A 17,472-nucleotide genomic window follows, 5' to 3' on the forward strand; every position below is an offset into this window, starting at 1 on the left:
AATATTCTCATTGAACTGAAAATGCAACAGATTTTATTACAGGATAATGTCTGTTGAATTCTTTACTACTGTATGCCAGAATTCAACTTGCTTCATACTGTAGAATGTCATCTGCTTAATGTTCTGTTTATTTATTTATTTTTCCAGAGCACAGTATTGCCATTTATGAAAACATGATTATTTTACGATATTTTATTTTTTTTTCTAACTTGTATGATGTTATCTTTTTATATAAGTCAAGGCATACTTTATTTTTTCATTCTGTAAAAAGGAAGATTTGGATTAATTAAAACTATTGCAAACTTTGTTTATATTTTTTGTTCGTTGCATAGCTAGAGGCCAAAGTCTAGGTGTTGCAGGTTTGTCTATATATATTTATATTAAAAAAAAAATAAAAAATGAGGATATCCTAATGCCATTTAAATTGACATTTTTATAATGCAGACTTCAGTGTAGCCAGTGGTTTCCTCCAAAATGCACAGATTATTTTCCATGCAAAAAGAAAAGAAAAAATTACTTCAAAGGAAAAGATAATGCCAACAATCCTTTATCAATCTATGTTTAGATGTATTAAACCAAGGCATTCACAAGATGAACACTGATACTCTGATAGTCAATTTTCTAAAATTTCTCAGCAGCACGAAAAAAGTCTTTTTTTTGCCACACTTTCTTAAAAGTAGCAATAAGAAAAAGTAAATTTGCACGTGACCTCAGGGACAGTGATTCTTCATCTTTCTATTTAGATTTCTTAGGCTTTTAATGTAACTTAAATGGAAATTTTGTTCTGTGGCAACTATGTGAACATCTCTTAAATTTTGCCAAACTCTAATTTTGTTTCTTTTTGGTGCTATACAGACACAAGAAACTGATGAGCTCAGAGCAGCCTATGAAAAACGCAAAGAGAGGCTGCAGATGTTACAGACCAACTACAGAGCACTAAAAGAGCAATTAAAGCAATGGGAAGAAGGTGATAGCAGGTAAGTTACATAGCTCATTAAAAACATTTCCCTTACACAAGAAATCTGAACAAAATTATTATATAGGCATTCAAAAGAGAACTTGAATTCAAGGAAGAGGCTGCTATGTGGTGATCAAGACTCTATCTCGTGTTAGAGCAAAATATAGAGGTATACCTCTATAGGAGAAAAAATGCAGTTGTAACCAAGAGTAAAATGTCTTGAACTGACACCTTGAGTTACTTTATTTAGGATCTCATTTTAAGTCTGAGTACCGGACAAAGGTCAGCTAGGGCCTGCTGATTATGCTTGTCTGATTCCCCAGCTGATTAATTTGCTGACTGTGTATGTTTATAATTTTCTATAATGGAACAATTATTCCTTATGTTTCAAACAGTTTTTAAAAAATAATTTTGTTCATTTAACAATAAAGCAGTAATAGCCTGTGTGTGAAGCATTTCATGATTCAAACATGAAGTGAAGCTAATCCTAAAATCCCTTTTTTTTTAACAGTGAAAAAAGAATGTATGCAGGAAAAGCAAGACGTTAAATGATTATAAAATCAATTATTTCTGATCGTTTTACAGAAATACTGCAGTAATATATCTATGAGTGGGAAAAAGAGAGAACATGAAAAGTTTACCACAGCAAAATTTAAATAGTGAAGATTCTATGTATAATTTCCCCTTAAATTCTATACAAAACAGTGAACATTTTATGGAGAAACTATTTTTTTTGAAGTCTTTAGCATGAAGTTTAGGTCTATGGTAAACACGTGCTTTTATTGATGACATTTCTATCACTTCAGTTATCAAACACTGCTCAAGTACAGTTTTTAGGCCCTCTTTCAAGAAACTAATGTTAGAAGGTCCTTATGTCCTAGTGGCTTTAGTAGGACTTCAGCAAGCAAAACCTAACCTATAATATGCATATACTAAACTGTAGGTTTTTACTAGAAATAATTCTTTTTTTTTTTTACTAGAAAAAAATAGTTCAGTAACTACCGAAATATGTATTCAGCTTGACACAGACATTTAAAATATATCTCTAGCAAAAAAAAAAAACAAGTCACAGAAATTGCTGCAAACTGAGAGTAAACTGCTGCAATTGATAGCCATTCAGGATGTCCATTGTGACATAAATTGTGACATTGTGAATAATAAACTGTTGCTTATATGTAACTAATTGTTTGACCTATTCGAGTACATTTGTGGTACTATGGCATTTTCTTAAGTATGATATTTCTTTTAAAAAGAAAAAAATAATCTGGATGAAAATGAAGTAAGGTACAAATCTGCTACATGCATTGGTAGCACAAGATTTTTTTTTGAAATGTTAAAGCACAAGTATATAATAGATTTGTTTAAATTAGGAAAAAAAAGATCTTTAGGAATAAAAGGAGAATCTAATATTGTAGATCTCTATTTTATTTTCAGTGCAAGCTGGAAACTTACTGGATTATTGTTGCTTATGAAATGAAATCGTTTATATCTGTGTCTAATTCTGAGTAGGCATTCATGGTCCACAGAGAGATCAAAACTGAAAAAGTACAAAAACTCAGCCTAAAGATAGTAAATTCAAACTTTTATATATAGTGAAACACTGTGAGAGGAAAAGGAGAAAGACAAAAACAACTTCAGTTTCTGTTCAAAATGAATGGGGGCAGCTTGTGTTGTGATGGGAGTCTATTTGGAAAAAGTGGATATTGGATAAAGTGTAATATAAAAAACTTTATTTGTTAATCTGTTTTTTTTTTTTTTCATTTATAATTAAGACGCCCTAAGAAGTAGGGGGTTTTAATAAGTTTTGTCATCAGGACAGGATTCTATGAAGCTGTCATATGATATGCTAACAGGGTAAAGTAGCCCAGACACAAATAAAAACAGTCTGTCAATTGTTACACCTTACACTTTCATTTTGACATCTCAGAAAGCTTTATATTGCTTATGTAATGTAAATTGTGCATTAAGAAATCAGTACTGGGTACTTATGTGGCACTTCTGATCCTTTGTGTGATGGAGGACCCCATTCTTTCTGATTCTTCATAGATTAGCGTCTTTTATCTAGATGGCAGATGATGGAACCTGATCCACCAGTCAGTGTACATACAACTTTCACTGATGTGTGACTGCGAAGATGATGGGGCCTTATGAGGTTACCATGTTCTCAGAGAGTTAATTTCAGTACCCAACAAAAATTTAAATTACAGACAGTTTGAAGCTGGATGTGTTTTTAATATTTTTTATCTTTTGCATTTTAGTACACATTGAAAATATTAAACTGAAAGAGAATTTTGTGAAATATTTTCATTTGCTTCTTCCGTTCTTTTAAGTTCAGTATGCTTTTTCCTTATTTTTTTTATTAGGCAGTAGATCGGCAGTTTGATTATTAGTAGAAATTTCAGATTGTTTGTGGGGGCATTAGGAGAGCTGGTGTCTCTCCATTTTTATTTTTTTTTGCAAGGAATTGGGTGATGGGTTCACCTTTTGCTTTCTCCTCCCAGTATTTTAAGGAATGTTGACAGAAGGAACGTTAAGCGCCTCTGCTCTGCCACATCTCAGTTGAGAGCCCTGCTGCCATACTAAGATTTCTGTCTGAAACTACTTGATTGAACTTTTCTATAATACCTCATTTAAGATGTCATGTTTCACAAACTGTATGACCCCATTTGTCCAACCAGATTTGTATTCTTTAGATGCCACAGTTTAGAATCTATACTTTTTGAAAGTAGGAATGTTTTTGTTACTGTAATCCTAAAACATGTAGATATTTAAAAACAAACAACCTCTTTTCACGCACAAACAGGACTGCAAGCAGTAAAAGCAGATACCAGTGTGCAGACCCCCGCCAGCTTTGTCAGGAGGATTCTGATGCTGTATGGAATGAACTAGCTTTTTTCAAACAGGAACACAAAAAGCTGTTGATTGAAAAGTGAGTTTGTTTCTTAAATGGTATTTACATAAAGAAACATGCTGCTATTTTTTTCTGAAGGTTGTGCCTTGCAAGCCACATAAAAGGAATTTCTTGCAAAATTCCTAGATAAAACCATCTTCTACTAAAAGCAGAAACGAAAACATCGTCTCTTTTTTTTCCTCTTAAATCAGTGACAAGTTACAAGTTTGCTAGCACTAACAGAAACTGTATTCCATGATCTAGGGATTGTGTTAATTAATGTGGCTCTCATCTGTTGGAGGTGTCGCTCTTCATTAGCCTGTGTTTTACACACTGCCGTGCTTCATTTTTGGAATGAGGTGGTGAGGGGATAACCTAGCCAACCATCCTTGTTTGATCTCTGTGATACATACGCAATGCAGAATGCCTCAGCTCTCTTGGTTCCCTGCCCTGTCCTGCTAATCCCAGCTGAGCTCATTATGGTGTAGCCTTGCTGCTACTCCTGGAGCCAGAGCTGTCCAAGCTAATTACTGGTAGCAGCAGAGCTGCCTGTTAAGGGTCTGGTGTGGATCTGCTAACATGGTCCTTGGTAGTGACCTGCAGAAAGCACGAGGGAGTTGCTCTCTTTCTTGCTGTGCACAGCCTGTCCTTTGGGTTTAGTGCTGATCCCTTCACACAGCTCTTTTAGCTGCAGTAAGTGTAAAACTTGGTGAAGGAAACTCTTACTTTAGAAAACATACAGTTTGCTGCTTTGATCTCATAATTCATAGGCTATTATACTCAGCCAGGCAAAGTAAGAAAACGTCCTTTTATACTAGACAAAAGGAAGTTAGTATGGTATAATTAGCTCTTTGCTGCTATTTAACACTTTCTGTAAGTCAAGTTGATTTTTCTTTTTTTTTTTTCTTTTTTTTTTTTTTTTTTAAGAATCAGACATTGTAGAAACTTCTATTCAGACTTCGGTTTTGTCAGCATTAAAGAAAATGTGTTTTCCCAATGGGTCACAATGCAAACCAATTTTGTGGAGATACCATGAAGGCTGCTATCACAGAATTTCAACAGCAGCAAAATGTTTTGTAGTATGTAAGTCCTTGTGTTGCCCATGAGCTATTTCAGCATATTACATACAATATTGTCAGTGGCTCTGTTGCATGGAGAGTGCTTTCATCCTGTAGTTATAATTGTGTACCTGTTCTTGTCACTTCATTGTCACATCTTTGCTGTTTTGGAACAACAAATTTTCGTATGCACTGCTTTGTTTATTTGGATTTTTATGTAAGAAAGAGCACTTTCTTGCCATATGTGTAATTGCTGTTGTAATTCTCCCATCACTGATCAACAGAAGCACCACAGGCAGCAATAACTCAGAAGCAATAACATAAACCTCTCCTTTTCACATAAAGCTATGAAACAGTGATTGTGTGTGTATTGTGCATACAGTACCTTGCACCCTGAAGTCAGTACAGTTGAACTGTTTTTCTAGAGCTCCTGTGTAGTCACATGTGTGGGGAACACACTAATGCCTGGTACATTGCAGATCACAGTGGCTTTGATAAGGTTGTGGTGACACGGTGCAAGGAAATAGCTGAGCTCTTTGAAATTTAGGAATTTTAAATCAAATTGAGTTATTCTAGTTCTGCATAGTACTTTGTAAGAAGCCAGTGTACCATTGTGATCATTAAGGTGAAGTCTTTATGTGGGGATAGGTACTTTTTCCTTTTTATTGTGGTTAATTGTTTAGTTCAAGTAAGGAAGGAAGACATAATTCCTTTTTTTTTTTTTTTTTTTTTGATATGTCTTAAACATCCATCTCTAACAACATTTGTCTTTAATTTGTTGAAGGAAGTTAGTATTTAAGGATCTGAACTTGCTTGCTTAAGAAAGTCAATACTGAAGGTACTGTACTTTGTAGATTTCTACATAGGGCTTCTTCACATTACATGTATTCTTTCTCAAGCTCTGTGGCTAAAGGCTGCGTTCTACAGAGTTGCACCAGTAACTTAAATGAGTGATTTTAGAAGCAATGTAAGCAAATCAAGTTAGCCCATAGTTTTTGTGGATATTTTTAGTTAGATAGACTCTATGTGTTGTTTTAGTTCTCCCCATTATTTACTCTTTAACCCACAATTTCAAATTATATTGCACTAGGTATATTATGTGGATTGAAAGGTGCATATTTAAGTTGTAGAATCTCCTTTTTTTTTCATTGTTGGACTAAAAAAGCAAAATGACTGCAATTCAAGTTCACATTGAGAAATGAACCCGTAGCTAAGAAAACAATCTAGTTTTTAAGCCCTCATAACTCACTGTACTAAGAAATTCTCTATAAACTGCAAGCTAAACTCATGCCAAAGTTGAAGAATTGCAAAGAGGAACAAAAAGAGCTGGTTGAAATAAATTCACTAAGTATTTTTCTAAGCGTTTGTTAACACTAATGGCCAAGTGAAAGCCGCTTCATGGCTCTGCTAGGTTTTCCTGTTTTTGATTTTCACATGTGGGTCATTTTCCCTGTGAGGTATATAATTCTTGTGTTATGCTGTAGTTATTTCCTGTTAAGTAACACATTATTGCAGGCTACAAAAGCAGTTATATTGATATTGATGTTTGTGTTCTGTGTTAAGGAAAACGTGCTTTGATCACTTTTTCACCTCAATAAGCAAACAGAAAAGCAGTAATATTTAAATAGCAGTTAAAACTTTGCAAAGGAGGAGGTTGGCACAATCTATATTGTTTGGATTTAGTTGAAATTCAGGGTAAACTAATACATTACATGCCCATAATATCACAATTAAACAGCAACTGAATTGTAAACTAGCAAGTTTAAATGACTTTGGAGTTTCCTTCATTTCCATATTAAATTACTTGTTTGCCAGGGTATAGGAATACCCTTTTCCTTTACCCTTTGGTATACAGACTTTGAAAAGATATTTTTTACTGTTTATAAACTGTTGTGGAAGCTTCACAAATTCACCTTTTCTGTTCTGGATTGCTTGTAAGAAATGGTGACATAATTCTTATCCTCACAAGTAACTGGAAATTGGTTGCCCTTATGGTATGATCATACACAGTTTCTGGTAAGGAGGAAATGCTTATAAAGCTAAAGAGAGAGTTACATCATTTGAACAACATTTAGTACTCATTCTTTCATCTGAGCTGTGCATGTCAGCCATATAGGAAATGTCCTCTGGACCTTTGAAGCAATTGGGATCACTGCAAGGTAGTGATTCTTAATCTGCTATAATGGCCATTTAATAAAGGTTTCTTTATAACTTCGCTTTTTTTTTTTTTTTTTTTTTTTGAAAACAAGACATTATGATTTCTGTTTTCTTATTCTTCCTGGAGTCAAAGCAGCTTGCCTATAATCTGTGCGCTGATATCTAACCATTGGGTTAACTAGTAATCTAACTTTGACCATCTACAGCACATGATGCATCTTGCCTTCTCTAGCTTCTAAAGGAGCTAGAAAGCTCCTTTTCTAGCTAGAAAGCTAGAGGAAAGCTGGATTTACTCTTCTGGAACAACAACAGTAAGAAACAAAAAGCTACACTTTATTAATTCTTTTGTTTCTTGAATATGTCTCTTTTTCCTAGCAAACTGGCTGAAAAAAGTTCAGTTTTAATATCCTGGGCAGTCTCTTTAGCTGAGCAGTAAATGCCTGGTCTTCAGAGAATTTTAGTTTTAAAATTTACGTTGTTATGTACAACATCCAAATGCTGGAATATTTTTTTTCTTTGTTTCACTGGATAGCTAGGTTGTGTACCAAAATTAATTGGAGAACAAAATTCTTTCATGGTATGTCAATATTAGAAAGTGTTATCTACAGAGTATAGCCCCTCTTACATATGTATTAGCTCTGTATAGTAATCTTTTTTTTCCCTGAGTTTTAAAAGTGCTAGAACATAGCAGGCTTGTTACTTCAAAATAATTAAATTTAGTGACTCTTGCAATTAGATCAAACAGGGATCTTGTTTACTTTTTACTGCAGTTACTGGTACTAGACTACAAAGTCATATATAGCTAAAATAATTATGTATTTCTGCACGTTTACAGCGGATAAAAATATTGCTAGCTCTAAAGTTTGACTTCAGTCTACAGAAAACAATAAGAACCTAAATTTTGTAGCTGATGTTCTAAGAACTGGCAATGGTGCATGCTCACTGACTAGACTGAATATTGCTCAATGGAGATACATGTGGCGGCTGGTGAGGGTAACAGACCCTCAGTGGTCTGACTTGGGACCAGTGCTGTTTAATATTGTTATTAATGACTTAGACAGTGGGATCAAGTACACCCTCAGCAAATTTGCAGATGACACCAAGCTGAGTGGTGTGGTTGATACCAAAGAAGGAAGAGATGCCATCCAAAGGGACCTGGACAGCCCGGAGAAGTGGACCCATGTGAACTACATGAGGTTCAACAAAGTGCAAGGTGCTGCACCTGAGTCAGGGCAATCCCAGACATGAGCACAGACTGGGAGAAGAGCTCACTGAGAGCAGCCCTGCAGAGAAGGACCTGGGGGTTCTGGTGGACAAAAAGCTCGACATGAGCCAGCAGTGTGTGTTTGCAGCCCAGAAGTCCTAGGCTGAATCAGCAGAGGAGTAGTCAGCGGGTGGAGGGAGGGGTTGTGCCCCTCTGCTCTGCCCTTGTGAGGCCCCACCTGGAGTGCTGCACCTAGGTCTGGGCCCCCAGCACAAGGATGTGGGGCTGTTAGAGGGGCTCCAGAGGAGGGCCACAAAGGTGCTCAGAGGGCTGATCTCCAGGATGACGAGACCTCTCTGTGGCCTTTCAATACGTAAAGGGGACTTACAAAAAAAAAAGATGAGGGTGACTTTTTCACAGGCAGATGGTGATAGGACAAGGGGCAATGGTATTAAACTGAAAGAGAGAGATTTAGATTAGAGATAAGGAGGAAATTCTTCACTCAGAGGGTGCTGAGGCACTGGCACAGGCTGCCCAGAGAAGCTGTGGATGCCCCATCCCTGGAGGTATTCAAGGCCAGGCTGGATGGGGCTTTGGGCAACCTGGTCTGGTGGGAGGTGTCCCTGCCTGTGGCAGGGGGTTTGGAACTGGATGGTCTTTAAGGTCCCTTCCAACCCAAACCATTCTCTGATTCAATAAAATGATGCTGAGAATTTGAAACAGTGCAGTTGTTGGCTAAACCCTCTTAAAATAGTTCAAAGTGTAACCAACCAGAAGTATTAGTTTTACTAGAGGGTAGTGATTTCTTAAAAGATGTTCTGTAGGACCAAACTCAGAATTGTAAGTGTACATTAACTGATTTAGGGGTATTTGCATAATAAACTCACATGGCCGCTTTTGTGAAGAGAATTATTTGTTTTTCTAAGAAGCCTCCACTTATGTTTTCACAAGGCACTTCGTCAGCTATCTGAAGCAAATATATTGTTTTCTTGTGAGAATAATCTGTCAGGGCGGAGCAGGCTAATTTTTTTTACTGGTGTCCATCAGATCTTACAGTTTCTTGTGACCTGCTTAAGAGACAAGTCTGGGGGTTTACTGTGATTTTTGGAAGTCAGATGTATCAATGTTCTTCTTTTGTTCTTCCATATTCAACGGTGCTTTTTCTGGTCTGTAGGCATTCAAAATCCCAGTAGTATAATCAAGTCTCCAAGTCTCGCCTGTAGTACTTCAGTTTGTTCTAACACATTAAGAGACTTGTATTGAAAACATGCAATCAAGCCATTAAATCTATTTTCATAGTACATATGCAGGGAAAGGCAGAATTCAAGTTTAATTAACAATAAATTTTGTGCATTGTCTGAGATGAAAAAAAAAAAGTGGATGTTGTAGAAAAGCAAGGACCCTTTATATTGTTTGCACTGCTGTTCAGTCACAGTGATTTCTGTAGATTTATCGGAGTGTTTTAGGAATATGAAGTATTGTACTTTTGGTAAGCACATGACTTGACCTAACCCAAAGTTAAAACAAATCAATAAGACATTGTCCAAATGCTTTGTCAACACTGAGAGGCACAGGGCACCAACCACCCAGCTAGGAAGCCTGTGCCAGTGCCTGACCACCCTCATGGCACAGAAATGTTTCCTAATGCCCAGCTTGGCCCTCCCCTGGTGCAGCTCTGTGCCATGCCCATGCACCCTGCCATGGGTGACCAGGAGCAGAGACCGGCACCTCCCTGCTGCTTTCCCTCCTCAGGGAGCTGCAGGGAGCCGTGGGGTTGCCTCTCGGCCTCCTCTTCTCCAGGCTGGACAGCCCGAGTGTGTGCAGCCTCTCCTCAGGGAGCATGCCCTCCAGGCCTCCTGCCGGCCCTGCTGCCCTCCCTCGGGTGCCTTCAAGTGCCTGAACACCCACTTTCTATTCTGGAGCCTAGAACTGTAAACAATATTCAAGGCAAGACCACACCAATGCTAAATAAAGCAGCAGAATCACCTCTTTTTCTGTGGTGGCTCTGTTGTGTTTAATGCACCCCAATGTATTTTGGGGTGCATTAAACCTGGGTGCCAGGGCACACAGCGGGCTCGTGTTGACCCTGCTGTCGACCAGCACCCTCAGATCCCTTTCTGCAGGGCTGCTCTCCAGCCACTTGTCTCTCTGCCTGCACCTGTGTGTATGGTGCAGTGCCTGACATTTACCCTGGTTGAATTTAATACCATTGATGGTTGCCCAATATATAAAACCAGGAAGTATATATAAAAATAAAGTACTTAATGTATCTTTTTAAACTGTACTGAACTTTCATAGTGAGAAGGTTGTGAATCCTATAGTGATTATGCTATATTGTTTGTGAGGGAGGGTGTTGTGATAGCGTTGTTATGAAAGAACAAATAAGTACAAATTAAAATTATGAGCATGATTTACTTTTTTAAACCATCTTCTCATCATCTGAATTTCATGCTACAGTGAAACAAAGAAAAGATTAGAGGGAAGGTAAAAAAAATGTAAGCCGGATTTTTGACTGTTCTTTTATAGGCTAAGGATGTGCCGTATGTTGGAACTAGTCACCAGTCACTGGTGTGTCCTTGGTTTCCAAGTGACTATTAATTTGAAACATATCTCAAAGCTCATTCTTGACAACAATGGTACTGTTCAATTTTTGGTATGTGAACAGACATTGGATTGGTGTGGAGAAGTTGCTTTTATTCTTTCTCACTCCTGAATGTGGGTTGTAAATCAGACAGACTTTACTTAGCACCAACAGATATCGCTTCCTGCAATTTTCATCCATCCTATGAGTGACTGAATTGGGAAACAAGAATGATAAAGACATATTTTGCAGAGTGAATGTATGACCTAAGATAGATAGTTCACTGACTCTGTATAGTCAAATATTCCATTTCCTTGGCTAATTAAAAATGCAAGTTTCTTTATGGTGTTGTGTAAACTGTAAGTTTACAATTTTCTTGCTGTAAGGAAATTCTAGTAAATCATTTTGGATAGCTTGAATGTTCACAAAATGTAAGTAATGCTAGTACTTTTTGCTTTACTCTTCTTTTGGCAGCATTATCCCCAGACATATGTAATGGTTTTTGCTCTCTCACACAGTCTAGATCAAACACCTGCTCCAAGGTTTACTCTCACCTCCCAAGGCTGTCAGTTGACACATAAATATACAGCCCCATGAAAAAAGCGTATTTTACCCTTACTGCAGGCAAATGTTCTTGAATCGTAATGCTGTAGAAACAAAGTAAAAAATTTCTGTCAGACTAGGATATCAGATGTTGGATAAAGTTTGTGCCTAGTTTGGTTCTCATTACTTTTAAACAATTTTTCTGGAATGAAAAATTAAAATTATCGTTTGCATTATGACATGTCAGACTCCCCATTCTGGTTTACCAGAGCCTCTTCCTGTTTTTTTTTTGTTTGTTTGTTTGTTTTTAATAGACTCTTTACAAAAGTATGCTTAGCATGCATGTGCGTTCTACTCAGATTTTACAGAATAGGATTTTTACCCTTTTCAAGATTCATGGACAGAAAGTACTGTTCAGTTTTGCTTACCTAGAAGTCCTTTCCACATTGACCTGCTGTCTTTCTTCTTAAGCTCCTTTGTTTTTTATTATTATTATTATTATTTTTATTGGGGGAAAGAAAACAGTTTCTTACATTGTCCTGTTATACTGGCAAGAATTTTTAACCTATTTGACTTAAGCTTTCTGTAAGAAAAAAAAAATACTCTTGCACTACTTTGACTCAGTGTCTTTAAAACTTACTTATTTTCATTACAGTAATAAGCAACACCAATGTCCCTTTTCAAGGACCCTGATAAAAAAAAGTGCAAAACTTTTTTAACAGTTTTTTTTTTTTTTCTGTTTGATTTTCTTCTTAATTTGGCTTTCCAGTCTTTAACAAACTTAAATGACTCTGGAGGAAAACATTTGAAAAGGCAGCCAGGTACCTTTTGGACTTAGAGGAAGGCTTTCCTAACTGCAGCAGCTCCTGGACTAGCCCCCTGATATCTGTCCACAACAGCAACAGTATGTATTAGGAGATTGTGGTTGGTTCTGCTTATTTCTCCAAAGAGTCATCCTGCTGCAGTCTTACAACCTGTAATCCTTGGGAAGGAGTCAGTTTCCTCAGTGGGTTATACCTTCTTACGTATTCAGCTCTATTAGAAAATAGATTCTGTGCTTGGTTTTATTTTCCAGATAAAATTCCCTGGGACAAATGGGAAAAAAGTTTTATTGTTTGTTTGGATGTTTATTTTAGACTGCCATGAGCCTGCTCTCTTAATTCCTTTTATCTGTATGCAGAGAAGTGTAGGAGTCTCCTGTTGGCCTTACCTGTGAATGCCAAAAGCTGCTGATGAGCAATGGCTGACTTACGGGATGTGTATTACTCTTGAGGCAGTGGTTTGCTAGAGGACTAACTACAATCCTTTGGCAATGGGTTAACCTAGGGTCAGTAACTCTCGAAGGAAGGAGCCATTTAAACTGATAACTGCAAGCAGAAAGTTTATGCTATAGTTCAGTCTATCTTTCTAAATTACCATTTCTTTAATGCATTGAGACACAAGTGCACATGTGTACGTGTACCTTAGATTTGGAGCTGTGTGAGGGCTCCTGATGGTATCTTTAGAACTGCTGACAATTAAAAATGATGAGTACTAGGAAATTTTGTTCTAGCAAGAAGGTATATTTTGCAGAAGCCCTGCTTATATGCAGATGGTATGAGCATTTCGCCTATTCAAGTAACTTGATAAGTAAGCAAATGTTATAAAGAATTTCTTGCTGATGCATAGCTATAATCTAAAAGAAATCAGAAGTAATTCCTTTGGCAAAACTGATTCTGTAGTACATGTTTTATTATGCTACCTATTTCTAAATTCCAAGTGGGTAAATATTTGAGTATTATGAAAATAATACTCAAATATTTTGGTTACTCCTCCTTTATTATATTGTGATAAAATAGAATTCAGAACATTGGATGATATGGGAAGAGCCAATACAATAATTATGAGTCAAAGTCAGTACATTTAAAAATGTATGAAATACCAGCATAAACAATCAAATGGATAGATTTGATCTCCTTCAATTTCTTACCCATCCTTTTTTTAATATTGCCAAATGAGGCTGTGGCACAATCATAGTTGAAAAATATAAATGAAGAGTTAGTACATAAAACAGGATGCCATTCCCTGCTCCTCTTAGGTGCCTTTTTATATATGTGATGCAGAGAAGAAGAATGACTTTCGTCATGTTATCAGTAGTAAGCAAAACATGTTGAGATTGTTCTCAGGATATTATGAATACATCAATATTGGCTTACAGAGTTAAAACAAAGACATGATTCTTCTCCTCATCTGCCATGTTAGAAGATACTGGCAGCCTTCTAGGAAGTGCCAGTCAGATTCCTGCAGAGTTCAGGTGCTGATTCCTGCTAGGTCAAGGACTTGTTGACTTCTCAGCTAGGAAGGTGTTGAAAGTTGTTCCCTGACCATATAACTTAGAACAGCAAAGCCCTTCCACAGTATTCTTCTGGATAAACTGGAAACCCATTGGCTTGGACAGGTACACTTTTTACTAGGTTAAAAACTGGCTGGACAGCCAAACCCAGAGAGTGGTGGTGAATGGAGTGAAATCCAGCAGGTGACCAGGCACCGGTGGTGATCCCCAGGGGTTGGTGTTGGGGCCCATCCTCTTTAATATGTGTATTGATGATTTGTACGAGGGAATTAAGTGCACTCTCAGCAAGTTTGAAGATGATGGGATGAGTTTCAACATGGCTAAGTGCCAGGCCCTGCACTTTGGCCACAACAACCCCATGAAGCGCTACAGGCCTGGAACAGAGTGGCTGGAAAGCTGTGTAGACGAAAAAGATCTGGGGGTGCTAATTGATGCTCGCCTGAACATTAGCCAGCAGTGTGCTCAGGTGGCTAATAAGGCCAATGGTATCCTGGCTTGTATCAGGAATAGTGTAGCCAGCAGGACCAGGGAGGTGATTCCCCTATTCTGGTGAGGCCGCACCTCAAGTACTGTGTTCAGCTTCGGGCTCCTCTCTACAAGAGGGACACTGAGGCCCTGGAACATGTCCAGACAAGGGCTACAAAGCTGGAGAAGGACCTGGAATTTACTTTTACAAAGGCAAGAAATGGAAGAAAATATTTTTTCCCTTACAGCATTTATAAATGTTGTATGCTATATTTCTGTATTTGCTTGCTTAAGCAAAAACATACTTATTATGAAAAAGAGAGCTAGGAAACACCCTGTTTTTCAAGTAAATATTGTCCTTAGGAGACTTGTGAAGCTGAAAGCATCCTCTGTGTTCTGTGTTACTGCTTTATAAAGCAGACAGTTGACTGTTTCCGTATTTTTGTAGATCTGTTCTTCTCACAGAGTTCCTAAGTGATGAATTTCCCTACTGAGAGAAGAGATGCTCAAATACTTGTTCTACCCATTATTATAATCTGAAACAGGAAAGATAATGAATCATAAAGTGAAAAGATAATTTTTCTGTTTTCTTAAAACTACTTAAGAGGAAAAAAAATGTTTGATATCATCCAAAAATTTTAAAGTATGCTACTCTTTTTTTTTTAAAGTCAGCCTTGTAGTTGTATGTAATTGTAAAATATGAAATTTGTTGATCAATCCTAAAATAAATAAATAAATTCCAAAAGCACAGTTATATGGAGATTTATACGAGACATCTAAAATATACATCATCTTCAAAATTGCCTACCTTAACTCTCAGTACTTCTACTAGCAAAGATGGAGGAGGCATGTACTAATGTTGAAAGAATTCTTTTCAGTATCTGTGCCTCGAGACTATAATCAGCTAGAAACACTTTACAGAGAAACTACCTTTCCACTGTAGAAATATCTTCAAAGATTCCGTCTCTCAGCTTCAGTTTATGTCTTGGATCTTTTCAGATGACATAAACACGATGCCCTTTGCTCAGCACTTGGTAAATCAAACACAAGTTTTTCAATGCCCTAAAAAAATCCCTTTTCAGTTAGTATCAAAACCTTAAGCGTTTTTTCTTTCCATTTTTTGATGTGTTAATCAAAAATGACCAAGCAAAAAACTGCAGCAAATCAGTGAATATATGCTCAAGATAATTATAGCAAATACTGTCTTGATCTTCTAAGAGTTTTGAAAGCTGTTATTCACAGTATCTGAACTTTGATGCTGCTGTTCTGACTCTAGTTCTAGTAGGTTAGTATTCTTCATTACCACACACAGAGCTTATTTTTGATCCTTTGAGATGAAGGATTGCAGAGGCAATCCCTCTTTCACCCTTAGTAAGTGAGGGAGGCATCTCATGTCACTAGAATCCATGCAGCTGGATCACAGTTCTCTTCAAGTACCTAATCTGGTACAAGATGAAGCCCAGATGAAGATCCGTTTTGTCTTGACAGATACAGTTTTAAGAAAATGTACCAAAGGTTTTCAAATGATAACTGTAAATTCCACTAGACACAAGCTAACGCTATCTTCTTAAAGTGAGGTGATTGTGTAAATGAAAGGGTCAAAAGTACTTCTCTCCCCACCCCCCCATTCCTTTTTTTCAGGTTGAATCATTTCTTTGAGTGTTGCATTATACTTGAGCAGTTTTATGTGACTTCAGTTACCTTGAATTCCTCAAAGTCCCATCTTGTTCCTCAGGAAGTTTCTCACTTGACCCTTCTTTGATGCTTCCTCCAACTGATCATATTCACTTGTTCCTGGGGAAAGTTGCAATCATTCTACCTCTGCAAAGAAGACCAGATTACATCCTTTCCTCTTTTTCTTGAGCTGCTCTCTTTTGACAAAATATGCAGGCTATAGTATTCTTGTTGTGAATTGTAGACAACTGAACTAGATTGGACAGATGCTTTTTTTATATATACAAATACTAGCTAGACTAGTGTGTCAAAAAATATTCACATGTATAAGAGCACATTTTACTGCTGAGTTGGGAACAACAAAAAAAAAGGAAGGGCTAACTGCTTTTGTATGTGGTTCATGTTGCAGGTATTGCACTGCTTTTTATCTTGAAATGTAAAAAGATTTATGAATAATAAAAAATAAATAGTTGAATGCAGACAGTCGTGTTATAAAGAAACAGCAATTTGTATTTTCCTTTGTTGTCTTCTGAATTTGTAAAATTAGTGTGGTATTCACCAAAACCATACAGATTATACATTAATTTTTTGTTAGCACTGTATTTGTCTTAAAGTTTTGGAGCAGATAAGGCTTGAAGGTGTCATGCTGTAGTACATTTATTTTTTAAAAAGAAAAGATTGGGTAAGAAACAGTATAGAGTATGTTCTTAGATTACTTAAATTCTTAGCTCAATGCTAAGTTTGGCCTTGAGTCGCATAATCTCTGCATTGAAGAATTACAAAGTTTATGAAAGAAAGATCGTAGTACTTCAGAGATTAAATAAACCAAGCAAACAGTTCACTAGCTAATAAGGATAGGATAGGAAAGTAATTAGATCAGAAATTGAAGGTGTATCTGCATAAGCTTCCTTCGATTTAAGAAATATTTAGCTCAGGATGAAGGTAGCAGTCCCACTAGTGGATGTAATTATTTCAGTTTGTTACACAGTGATGTGTACATGTATCATTATCTACATGGAAGACATCTTCTGTATGTGCTATTGCATGGAGGAATATGTTCTCTTAGATGAGGAGGCCACAAAGAGATGAGTCCTGCTGTCTATGTACATCCTTTTGTACCAAGAAAGTGTCTGTATCAAATGGACTCTTTTAAGGATAGATGGAAGCTGGTGCTGTTAGTGGGAGGTTACGAAAGATAAGGAAGGCTTTCTAAAGATATTGTATGTACTACTTGTTGACTGGCTTATTAAGCAACAGAATGAAGAAATGATATACAAGGACGTCTATGCTACTGCTAGAAGCCAAAAAAATCAGCTGAGCTTTTTGGCATCAGGTGACAATCCTGACACATTAGGTATCTTGGAGACCTGGAAGAAGGAATGTAATCTGTGGGATACAGTGTTGCCCAGGAATGTTGTAGTCCCTGTTTGCAGCAAGGACAGAGAAGGATTACATGGTTAGAGACTGGTACAGTATAAAAAGGATTTTTTAAGTGTAGCATTATACAACTGTTACAGAAAAATGGCAGCAGTATGTACTTTTTTGAATTAAAGCCCTATATTCTAATAGTAAGTCATAGTAAGATTGAAGATGACACAAAGGCATGCTGT

At 37.0% G+C, this 17,472-nt stretch overlaps 1 protein-coding gene across 6 annotated transcripts in view; it reads left to right on the forward strand.

Annotated features, from left to right (window-relative positions):
• Positions 1-17,472, forward strand: part of CNTLN (centlein) — a 202,699-nt gene that overhangs the window by 101,209 nt on the left and 84,018 nt on the right. For 5 of the 6 annotated variants that reach the window (XM_068667749.1, XM_068667754.1, XM_068667751.1 and 2 more), the window contains 2 exons: positions 856-977; positions 3,762-3,887. In XM_068667749.1, coding sequence (XP_068523850.1) covers positions 856-977; positions 3,762-3,887 — 248 coding nt within the window. The remainder of the gene's footprint in view (positions 1-855; positions 978-3,761; positions 3,888-17,472) is intronic. The other variant, XM_068667750.1, reaches the window with a different exon arrangement.

The sequence above is a fragment of the Anas acuta genome, chromosome Z (genome assembly GCF_963932015.1).
Source record: "Anas acuta chromosome Z, bAnaAcu1.1, whole genome shotgun sequence".
Taxonomy (NCBI): Eukaryota; Metazoa; Chordata; class Aves; order Anseriformes; family Anatidae; genus Anas; species Anas acuta.